Consider the following 12,294-nt stretch of genomic DNA (forward strand, 5'->3'; position numbering starts at 1 on the left):
AACGAATCTATGTTCATACAATATATACTGTGAAATCAACACAGTATTCGTCCAGCGTTTACCCTAAACGGATATAAAATTCACAATGTCCATCCTCTAAGGATGTAATAGCTGCACTGCCCATCCTGTTGGGATATAACATTCATACACTGCCCATCCTACAGGGATATAATATTCACACTGTCCATCGTGTGTTTGGATTAAACATTCATACACTGTCCATCCTACATGGATATAATTTTACTCATTGTCCATCCTGTAAGGATGTAATCGATCCACTGCTCACCCTGCTGTGTGGATATAATATTCACACACTTTTTTATGCGCAAATAGCATTGTCACCCTCTTCATCCTATGAGGATATAATAGTCACACATTGGCCATAACATGAAGATATCACATTCACACACTGTCCCTCCTGCAAGGGTATAATATATAGACTGTCTATCCTATGAGGATGTAATATTCACACTGTCCCTTCTATGGGGATACATGTTCACTCACTGTCGATCCTGTGAGCATATAATATTCACTTTGTCCATCCTGTGAGGATATATTGTCACTCTTCACTCCGCTCCTTGAAGTGCAGTAACCCCCCCCCTGCACAGCAGGGCGCGCTCCAGACACAAGAATGAATATTCTCCCTCAGTCCGAAGAAAAGTCCAGGCCGCGCTCCCCGCATTACCAGGGTCCCCACGGGGCACTGGGGCTGTCCCGTGCGGGCTCTTTGGTGCTGCTGGTACCGGACGGAGGCTGAGAAGGACACACCGCCTCTACTGGAGGTCTATGGAGGGCCCGCAGCAGCTTCATCCGGGTCTCTGTGGGGGCTCCAGGGAGGGAGAGGAAGTGCCGAGAGTCCTGGAGGCACCTGGAGTAACCCTCACTGGAGGCCGCGGCTGCAGGGAGAGATGAGGGGATAATGATTGTACAGTCTCACACCAGGAAGAGAACACACATTAAAAAATTCAATTCAAGCTCTCTAGATTGCTTTCCTCTGGTTGCTGCAATTGGTTTACAGGTAGTTCTGATACTCTCAAAACACGAGTTTAAGTGGAGGCGTGGCTTGCGCGCCGCTATGAGATGGCGGTTTGCGCTTGAGCTCCGGGACGAGCGAGGGCCGTTGGAGGCTTTTATGCTGCTTCGAAGTGCCCCATACCTGTTGAAAGCTGGCCTCATGCATTTGAAGATGGAGTGTACTGTCTGAGGGTCTTTTCTGCTCTTTGTCACTACCGGTGACTATCTTTATGTCATTTTATGATAGCGCTCGGTGTTTTCACGAGCGGCCGCCATTTTGTTTTTCTTTTTTTCCTCACTGAAGGAGCTGGCTGTTCTCCACAACACGACGGCGTTTTCTTCATATATCCTGGCCAGGAATAAGGATTAACAGGCGCTGGTGACTATTTCTTGATTTATAAAGTGTATTTTGGATTTCTTTTTTTTTTTTTCCTCATTTACATTGCTGCCTGCGGTGTGAGCAGTTTGGATTTTATTCTTCCATTCCTCTCCTCAGTGCGCCTTCATTGCCTTTATATGGTGCCTCTATGATTTATGATACCCTGCTTCTTGGTTTTTACTTTTGGTTCCGGATGACGTCTTTTTGATATATGCAGGGTATGGTATTTTTGTGATGGACATTCTCTCCTTTGTCATGTAAGCCCGCCATTATTATTATCCTGGATTGATTGCTGTCAGTGCACTTTCCACTTTTTGCGCATCTCTGTTTTGCATATTGTGCTTCTAGTTTCTACTGGCTTTTTCCTTCCCTTCATTTTTCTGAAGTGGGGTATTTTGCTCCCGTTGTGGCTCTAGGCTCTATGGCTGCAAATATGGGCTTGTCACCAAATGCTAAAGACGCCAAAGATTCTAAAGCTTCTATTAAAAGGTCCAAGCAAGTGTCTCCTACACCTGAGGCTGCTCAAAAAGACACCAATTCCACTCTTGAGACTATTCTGACACGCCTTAATGATGTCTATGCAATTGCGCAATCTACTAAGACTAACACAGATTTGTTGCAGGTGGAGATGTCAGCCATCAGGAATGATTTCAAAGCTTTGTCCCTTCGTGTTTCAGCCACAGAAACACGTATTAGTGGTGCAGAGGACACTATGCAAAAGCAATCTAGGTCTCTTTGCCAGTTTGAACGCTCAATGGCGGCATTGCGAAGGGATCTCACTGAACAAGAAGATCTTAATCGCAGATACAATCTGCGCATTTTTGGTCTTCCAGAGGAAGTTGAGAAAGATGCACCCTCTATGATTGATTTCTTATATAAATGGATTCCTTCTGCGTTGCAAATATCGTTCCAAAGAGACTTCGAGTTGGAACGAGCACACCGGGTTCCCACCTTTCGATCTAAATCAGCCACGCAACCAAGAGCGATAATTTTTAAGCCACTGCGCCATCAACATACGGAACAAATTCTGGCTCATATGCGGAAGGTTAAAGTTGTCTCATGGAATGGCCATCGCATTTCAATTTCTCAGGACTTTGCCAGAGACACGGTAATAAGGAGGAAAGGCTTTCTTAATCTCCGGAAGCGTCTCTCTGAGATGAATATCCCCTTCTCTTTTTCTGGTCCTTCAAAATTCCGCATTACTTTCAAAGGTCGGTCCAGAATTTTCGATGAACCTGCTGATTTGGCCTCGTTTTTGGATAATCAGATGGAACTGCAGATGGATCTTCAAATGGAAGCCTCGCGTGACCCCGGTCCTTCTGGCACCTGATGTGGTTTCATATAACTGCAATGAGTTTTCTCTTTTCCAGATCTATTAAGTCTGTCTTTTTAGATCTGCATGGTGGTTTTACTGTCCACTGCTGTTGGTGTGCTTTTGCTGTGTTTCGTGCGTGGCTTTGTAAGCTTTGTAAGTTATGTAATGGGCTGTGTTCTTTTCTCCTTTTCCTTATCTGTTCTACCTTCATATCTTTATGTTGTAGTGGACCATTATCTCCGATATCTCTTCCTTTTGTATTTTCTATTCTTTGGTAGTATTATTGCTTCATAGGATTTCCTCACTCCTGCTCGCTGTTTTTTGTCCATGTTAGGTCTCGGATCTTTTTACCTCACTTTATGACTTCTTTTGTTTCCTTGAATTTTTGTGTAGACTTGGTCTTCCTTTCTCTCTGACTCCAATTAATGTTACTTCCATTGTCATATTTTTATTTGGTCTGTTCGCGTGCTGTTTTTCTCTTGTTGTTTTGTTTCCATGGAGTACGCCAGTGATTGTTAAATGTAATATTTTCTGGTTTGGTTATATAAATTGCTCATAGATACTTATTAATTGCTATATATAGTGTTCATCTTACTTTTTGTACAGGAATTTTATATCTATTTTATTGTAGTATCATCGATTGGTTTGTTTATTTATTATTATTAATTGCCTCTCTTTACTAGTTCTAAATTATTATATGTATACTGCATTTTATAATCTCATGTTTTTTACTTCTATGGCTATAGGTTAACGATATTCTTATCTCTTCAAGTTAAACTAGTATAACATGTTTTATATATTTGTGTATGGTCAACTAGTTGTCTTTCCTTATATTTTACATATTTAAATATTTATTTGTTTCTTATATTCATCTTTCATAGAGCTTCATTGTTTATTTTTTTTTATGGATTACTTACCTAAATGGCCTTATAGATACTTATGAATTGCAGTATATAGAATTCATTCTAATTTCTGTATAGTTATTTCTTATATTTATTCTATTGCTATATAATTGATTGGTTTCTGTATTTTTTATTATTAACTGCCTCTCTTTATTAGTTCTAATTAATATTGGTATATTGCTCTTTATAGTCTCAGGTTTCTACTTCTATGGCTCTATACCTATGATATTCTTCCTCTTGAATTACATTAGTATAACAGGTTTGATATATTTACGGACAGTCAACTAGATGTTTATCTCTAGATTTTATATATTTAAATATATATTTGTTTCTTCTATTTTCCTGCCAAAGGGTTTCCTTGATTGTTCTAACAGTTCAGTTATTTCATGCCTTTCTTTATTATGTCTCATTTATTCTCTTCATTTTTCTTTCCTTATAGTCTTCTTTTGAATATATTTCTTTCTCTTTATTCTCTACGGCTTTTCATGCTGTCTGCTTCGATTTCATTTTACCTACTATTAGAGATAGTTATGAGTTTATTTTTTATTATTTCTTCATTTGTAGAATTTGCTAACTTTTTCTCTCCTGCTTTCTCTATTCTTTTATGATATTCTTTTTATGTTACCTTTCTATCATTGACATATACATGTCGCCTTTATAGTTTTATATGATGAATTATTTTTAGAATACTATAATTAATGTTAGCTCATATTTCAGACATTTCTTTTTCTTAAATAAGTATAATCAGTTATGTATTGTATTGGGGCCTTTTATGCTGTTTGCATTAATTCCTCGTGATGGTCTCCTTGCTCATCTTCCCATGTTCCCCCTAGTATGAATTTGGTCTCTTTCTTCTTTTTTCTACTTTCCTTCTTTCGTTTTCCTCTTCTTTCTCTTTTTCTCTTTGGATTTCCTTTTTGGATTCTTCCTGTTTCGTGTTGTGGGCTAGTGTGTGGGGGTGTATTTCTATGGTTGTTGTATATCCTCTATCATTTTTGGTGCTTCTTCTTTCCCTATTATTGGTTCTATGACTGGATTGAATATACTTTCCCTTAATGTGAAAGGATTGAATCACCCAGTTAAAAGGTCAAAGATATTGGACTACTGCAAATCTCTTTCTTCGGATCTAGTCCTTTTTCAAGAGACGAAGGTCTCTGCCAGAGAGGCGCTTTTTTTGAAGAAAGATTGGGTTGCTGATGTCGCTTGTTCAGATGCTTGTGGCAAGAGAAATGGGGTAATTACTTTAGTTTCTAAACATTCTGGTTTGTCTATTGTTTCCTCTGAACAGGATACGGAGGGCCGTTGGTTATTATCTAAGTTGTCTGATGGTAATGCTGTTCTCTTTGTCATGAATATTTATGCCCCTAATAACGATGATCCGTTTTTTTGGAAAGCAATCACCAAAAAGCTAAATGACACTCCACATTCTGGTAATCTGATTGTAGGTGGGGACTTTAATCTACCAATGGACCCCATTCTAGATAGGAATTCTGCTTTTCATTTTCGTCCCCCTAAATCACATAAACAAATGATTAATATGTGTTCTATTATCCATCTGCAGGATGTCTGGCGTCTTCATAATCCCACTGGCAGTGATTTCTCCTTTTTTTCTTCCCCCCATTCGTCTTTTTCGCGCATTGATTATCTTTTGGTTCATTCATCTCTTGTTCAATCTTCTCCTTCTCCGCTTATTCCCCCTATTTTGATTTCAGACCATGCCGCGGTGACTTTCACACTTTTGTCTTTTGCCCCTAGAGCGCGATCTCGATCTTGGAGACTCAATACAGAAATCCTACATGATGTCTCCCAGGTTCAAGAGTTTTCCAATGATATTGAGACGTTTTTCCTTGAGTATGTTGGTTCAGTCGATTCCCCTGTTGTTCTCTGGGACTCTTTTAAATGCACTTACCGTGGTCAGATCATCAAATGTATGTCCAGAAGAAACGCGGCCATTAGAAAGGAACTCACTGACTTAGCAGCTGAGATAAAAAGTCAGGAATCTTTTTTTCGACAATCTAAAGATAAATCTTGCCTTCAATCTATTAAGAATTTAAAATATAAATACAACACTATAGTTACTAAGAGAGCTCATATAGGTCTTCAGGCTCAGAAATCTAAGAAGTTGTTGTTAAAAAATCGTGCTGGCAAGATGCTTGCAGCTACATTAAAGTTTCAGGAATCTTCTTATAAATCTTCCCAAATATCTTCTATTAATGACCATCTTGGCAAGAAAAAATTTCAGAATGAAGAAATTCTTGAGGTCTTTCGAGATTTTTATAATAACTTATATACTCCCTCTAATCAATCTTCTTTTGAACAATGCCAAGAGTTCTTAAAGACAGTTCCTGTGAAAACCATGTCGGAGGAAGATAATAACTCTTTGAATGGCCCGATTACCTCTGACGAAATTATTTCTGCAATTAAAGCTACTCGCTCCGGTAAAGCTCCAGGTCCTGATGGATATCCTATTTTGTTTTATAAAACCTTTTTATCTGTGATTGTGCCGCACCTTCAATCCGTCTTTGATGCTTTTATTAAAGATGGTTCTGTGTCTGGTTCTGCTGCTGATGCTACTATTGTAGTAATCCCCAAAGAAGGAAAAGATCATTCGGACCCCAAAAATTTTCGCCCTATTTCCCTTCTTAACATGGAAGCTAAGATTTTTCCTAAAATCTTAGCTAAACGCTTAGAATCCTTTATTCCGCAATTGGTTCATCCTTCCCAAACAGGGTTTGTAAAGGGTCGTCTCACACGTGATAATATCCGTACTTTCTGTCACATTCTCGGTTCAGCCAAGAGATCCAACCTTGATTGAGTTACATCCAGACATTAAGGGGTTCTCTTTTGGGTCTCATCAGATAAAAACAGCTGCGTATGCGGATGATGTTCTTATTTTCTCTGATGATATTGCACTGGCCATCCCTACTATCTCTGATACGATCTCTCTTTTCTCGAAGGTTTCAGGATATACCCTGAACAAAGATAAGACAGAGATGTTCCCCTTAAATGTTTATTGTTTCTCTTCTCATATGGGTTCGGCGGGTTTTAAGTGGCAATCTAAGCAATTAAAATATCTGGGTATTTATTTTTGTTCCAGCCTTTATGCTACGGCTACTTATAATGAATGTCAAACTATTCTTAAGGTGCGACGTCTTTTAGAAACTTGGTCTCCGAAACATATTTCATGGTGGGGTCGACTGCAGACTCTTAAAATGATGATAACCCCTATTATTAATTTTGTTTCCTCTATGCTTCCGGTAAAGCTTTCTGATTCCTTTTTTCACGAGCTTGACATACTTACTTCCAAATTTTTATGTTATGATAAAAGAGCTAGAATTGCTTATAAATTCTTACGGAAATCTTTTGATATGGGAGGTTGCAATCTTCCTGATTGGGGGAAATATCAAACTGCTTTCCTGGCGTCTCAGGGTGCTCTTTGGTTTTCTTCTCCCTCTACTCATGTTCCATCGTGGTTGCTAATAGAACAAGAATTGGCCTCCCCTCTGCCGACGGCTTCTTTTTTAACCACGAATACCCTTTCTAGTTCATTCTCTCGATCTATTATCTTAGACACTATTGCTGCGGTTCGCAAGGTTGATAAGAAAGTGGCAACTCCACTGCATAAAACTAGATGGCCGTCTATATGGCGTAATTCTAGAATCAAAATTAATATTGAGCCAGAGTTGATGTCTTATTGGGCTGGGAAAGGTATCTCACTTGTTAAACATCTCTATGATACCAATAATGATCCTTTCCCTTTCTCTTCCTTAGCTCAACAATTTGCTTTATCTAACTTAGACTTTTATACCTTTCTTAAGATTGAGGTAGCACTTGCTAAAATGCACCTTCACCCCTCGTCTCCTACGATTACGCTTTTTCAATTATGGATCAGGACTGGTCATGTGGCGTCTAGGATTTATAAAATTTTTATCGTCCTCTACACTTCTCTCCCATACCGTCGCACAGCAAAAATGGCTACATCATTTTGATCATAGTGTTACCGATCATATTTCTTCAGAAACATGGCAAGACATTGGTAAACTTTCTCTTCATAACAAAACTTCTCCCTCATTAACCCCTTCGCTGCCAGGCCTTTTCCCCCTCCTGTGCCAGGCCTTTTTTTGGCTATTTGGGGTAGTGCGCGCTTAGGCCCCTGTAACTTTTTGACCGCATTAGGTAGCCACGCCAAATTTGCGTCCTTTTCTTCCAACATCATGGGGATTCTAAAGGTACCCAGCGTTTGTGGATTCCCCTGGAGGGGTCACAGAAAAGAGCCAAAATACAGCAAAATTTTGGGTTTTTTTGGAAAATTTGAAAAACGGGCTGCAAATGAAAGCATCTGGGTTTTTCCCTGCAAATGTTATCAAAAAAGGGTTTGTGGGGTTGAAATCACCATTTTCCCAGCTTTTCGGGGATACTTGACTTTTGATGGAAATCCAACATTTTTTACACAGTTTTGGCATTTTTCTGGGACATAGCCTATTTTTGCAATTTTTTGTGCTTTTGACCTCCTTCCAGTTAGTGGCTGAAATGGGTACAAAAGCAATAGTGGATCCTGGAAAGCTATACATTTTTGAAAAGAAGACAACATTTTGAATTCAGCAAGGGGTCATTTGTGTAGATCCATCAAGGTTTTTTTATAGAAACAAACAGTTAAATGTAGGATAAATTGAAATTCAGTTGAAAAAAACAGCCTTTTGTGTCAACGTTTTCACCTGTAACTTCTTCTAATTATGACAGCTCTTTGAAAGCAATTTACCGTTGCATCCGCTGGACATTACTGGTTGTGGGGATATATAGGACTTGTAGGTTCACCAAGAACCCGACGAACCCAGAGCCAAAAACTGAGTAGTAACTTGCAATGGTTTTTTATTATGTATCGGGTATATAGTAATTATTCTGTAAAAAAGTGTACATGGAAAAAACGGTATGAAAGACACCTATGTATTTCTGATTTGGGAACAACATATAGAGTTTAGAAACAGTAGATATTTGCACATTTCTGAAATTGGGAATACTCATACTAGCATGAGAATTATCAGTCATTTTTTAGAATGACTTCTTTTTTACACAATATCTTTCATTTGGAAAGCAGAAATGCATGGAAAGTCAATAGATAATAACAGTTCCTTTACAAATCTGAATTACCCTAAGTCTCCCGATAAAAATGGTACCTCACTTGTGTGGGTAGGCATAGTGCCCACGACAGGAAACGGCGCAAAACGCAACGTGGTCACACCACATTTTCACAATGCAAAATTACCCTTTTTTTGCAAAGTGCCTAGCTCTAGTTTTTGAACCCTAGCTCTGCGGGCACCTTGGGAAACCTAGCAAACCTATACATTTTTGAAAAGTAGACAACCAGGGGAATCCAGGATGGGGTGACTTGACTGCCTCCCACCAGGGTCTGTTACCCAGAATCCCTTGCAAACCTAAAAAATTGGCAAAAAAAACACATTTTCCCCACATTTCTGTCGTGGAAAGTTCCGGAATCTGTGTGGATCCACAAATTTCCACCCACCCCGCGTTCCCCAAAGTCTTACGAGAAAAACGGTACCTCACTTGTGTGGGTCGGCCTAGTCCCCGCGACAGGAAACGGCGCAAAACGCAACCTGGTCACACCACTATTTCGCAGTGAAAAAAGACCCTTTTTTGGAAAAATGATTAGCTGTAGTTTTTGAACCCTAGCTCTGCGGGCACCTGGGGAAACCTAGCAAACCTATACATTTTTGAAAACTAGACACCCAGGGGAATTCAGGATGGGGTGACTTGACTGCCTCCCACCAGGGTCTGTTACCCAGAATCCCTTGCAAACCTAAAAAATTGGCAAAAAAAACACATTTTCCCCATATTTTTGTCGTGGAAAGTTCTGGAATCTGCGTGGATCCACAAATTTCCACCCACCCCGCGTTCCCCAAAGTCTTACGAGAAAAACGGTACCTCACTTGTGTGGATCGGCCTAGTAGCCGCGACAGGAAACGGCGCAAAACGCAACCTGGTCACACCTCAATTTCGCAGTGAAAAATGACCCTTTTTAGGAAAAATGACTAGCTGTAGTTTTTGAACCCTAGCTCTGCGGGCACCTGGGGAAACCTAGCAAACCTATACATTTTTGAAAACTAGACACCCAGGGGAATCCAGGATGGGGTGACTTGAATGGCTCCCACCAGGGTCTGTTACCCAGAATCCCTTGCAAACCTAAAAAATTGTGAAAAAAACCACATTTTCCACATATTTCTGTCGTGGAAAGTTCCGGAATCTGCGTGAATCCACAAATTTCCACCCACCCCGCGTTCCCCAAAGTCTTACGAGAAAAACGGTACCTCACTTGTGTGGATCGGCCTAGTGCCCGCGACAGAAAACGGCGCAAAACGCAACCTGGTCACACCTCAATTTTGCAGTGAAAAATGACCCTTTTTTGGAAAATTGACTAGCTGTAGTTTTTGAACCCTAGCTCTGCGGGCACCTGAGGAAACCTAGCAAACCTATACATTTTTGAAAACTAGACACCCAGGGGAATCCAGGATGGGGTGACTTGACTGCCTCCCACCAGGGTGTGTTACCCAGAATCCCTTGCAAACCTAAAAAAGTGGCAAAAAAACCACATTTTCCCCACATTTCTGTCGTGGAAAGTTCCGGAATCTGCGTGGTTCCACAAATTTCCACCCACCCCACGTTCCCCAAAGTCTTACGAGAAAAACGGTACCTCACTTGTGTGGATCGGCCTAGTGCCCGCGACAGGAAACGGCGCAAAACGCAACCTGGTCACACCTCAATTTCGCAGTGAAAAATAACCCTTTTTTGGAAAAATGACTAGCTGTAGTTTTTGAACCCTAGCTCTGCGGGCACCTGGGGAAACCTAGCAAACCTATACATTTTTGAAAACTAGACACCCAGGGGAATCCAGGATGGGGTGACTTGACTGCCTCCCACCAGGGTCTGTTACCCAGAATCCCTTGCAAACCTAAAAAATTGGCAAAAAAAACACATTTTCCACACATTTCTGTCGTGGAAAGTTCCGGAATCTGCGTGGATCCACAAATTTCCACCCACCCCGCGTTCCCCAAAGTCTTACGAGAAAAACGGTACCTCACTTGTGTGGATCGGCCTAGTGCCCGCGACAGGAAACGGCGCAAAACGCAACCTGGTCACAACTCAATTTCGCAGTGAAAAATGACCCTTTTTTGGAAAAATGACTAGCTGTAGTTTTTGAACCCTAGCTCTGCGGGCACCTGGGGAAACCTAGCAAACCTATACATGTTTGAAAACTAGACACCCAGGGGAATCCAGGATGGGGTGACTTGACTGCCTCCCACCAGGGTCTGTTACCCAGAATCCCTTGCAAACCTAAAAAATTGGCAAAAAAAACACATTTTCCACACATTTCTGTCGTGGAAAGTTCCGGAATCTGCGTGGATCCACAAATTTCCACCCACCCCGCGTTCCCCAAAGTCTTACGAGAAAAACGGTACCTCACTTGTGTGGATCGGCCTAGTGCCCGCGACAGGAAACGGCGCAAAACGCAACCTGGTCACACCTCAATTTCGCAGTGAAAAATGACCCTTTTTTGGAAAAATGACTAGCTGTAGTTTTTGAACCCTAGCTCTGCGGGCACCTGGGGAAACCTAGCAAACCTATACATTTTTGAAAACTAGACACCCAGGGGAATCCAGGATGGGGTGACTTGACTGCCTCCCACCAGGGTCTGTTACCCAGAATCCCTTGCAAACCTAAAACATTGGCAAAAAAAACACATTTTCCACACATTTCTGTCGTGGAAAGTTCCGGAATCTGCGTGGATCCACAAATTTCCACCCACCCCGCGTTCCCCAAAGTCTTACGAGAAAAACGGTACCTCACTTGTGTGGATCGGCCTAGTGCCCGCGACAGGAAACGGCGCAAAACGCAACCTGGTCACACCTCAATTTCGCAGTGAAAAATGACCCTTTTTTGGAAAAATGACTAGCTGTAGTTTTTGAACCCTAGCTCTGCGGGCACCTGGGGAAACCTAGCAAACCTATACATTTTTGAAAACTAGACACCCAGGGGAATCCAGGATGGGGTGACTTGACTGCCTCCCACCAGGGTCTGTTACCCAGAATCCCTTGCAAACCTAAAAAATTGGCAAAAAAACCACATTTTCCCCACATTTCTGTCGTGGAAAGTTCCGGAATCTGCGTGGATCCACAAATTTCCACCCACCCCGCGTTCCCCAGAGTCTTACGAGAAAAACGGTACCTCACTTGTGTGGGTCGGCCTAGTGCCCGCGACAGGAAACGGCGCAAAACGCAACCTGGTCACACCTCAATTTCGCAGTGAAAAATGACCCTTTTTTGGAAAAATGACTAGCTGTAGTTTTTGAACCCTAGCTCTGCGGGCACCTGGGGAAACCTAGCAAACCTATACATTTTTGAAAACTAGACACCCAGGGGAATCCAGGATGGGGTGACTTGACTGCCTCCCACCAGGGTCTGTTACCCAGAATCCCTTGCAAACCTAAAAAATTGGCAAAAAAAACACATTTTCCCCACATTTCGGTCGTGGAAAGTTCCGGAATCTGCGTGGATCCACAAATTTCCACCCACCCCGCGTTCCCCAAAGTCTTACGAGAAAAACGGTACCTCACTTGTGTGGATCGGCCTAGTGCCCGCGACAGGAAACGGCGCAAAACGCAACCTGGTCAC

General features: G+C 41.5%; 1 protein-coding gene across 1 annotated transcript in view; it reads right to left on the bottom strand.

Moving 5' to 3' along the window:
- Window positions 1–681: 681 nt before the first annotated feature.
- Window positions 682–12,294, bottom strand: part of LOC146867321 (transcription factor HES-5-like) — a 70,396-nt gene continuing 58,783 nt past the window's right edge. The window contains exon 3 of the mRNA XM_085620936.1: window positions 682–896. Within this exon, the coding sequence (XP_085477062.1) occupies window positions 682–896 (215 nt within the window). The remainder of the gene's footprint in view (window positions 897–12,294) is intronic.

Source organism: Triturus cristatus, chromosome 1_2, assembly GCF_964204655.1.
Source record: "Triturus cristatus chromosome 1_2, aTriCri1.1, whole genome shotgun sequence".
Taxonomy (NCBI): domain Eukaryota; kingdom Metazoa; phylum Chordata; class Amphibia; order Caudata; family Salamandridae; genus Triturus; species Triturus cristatus.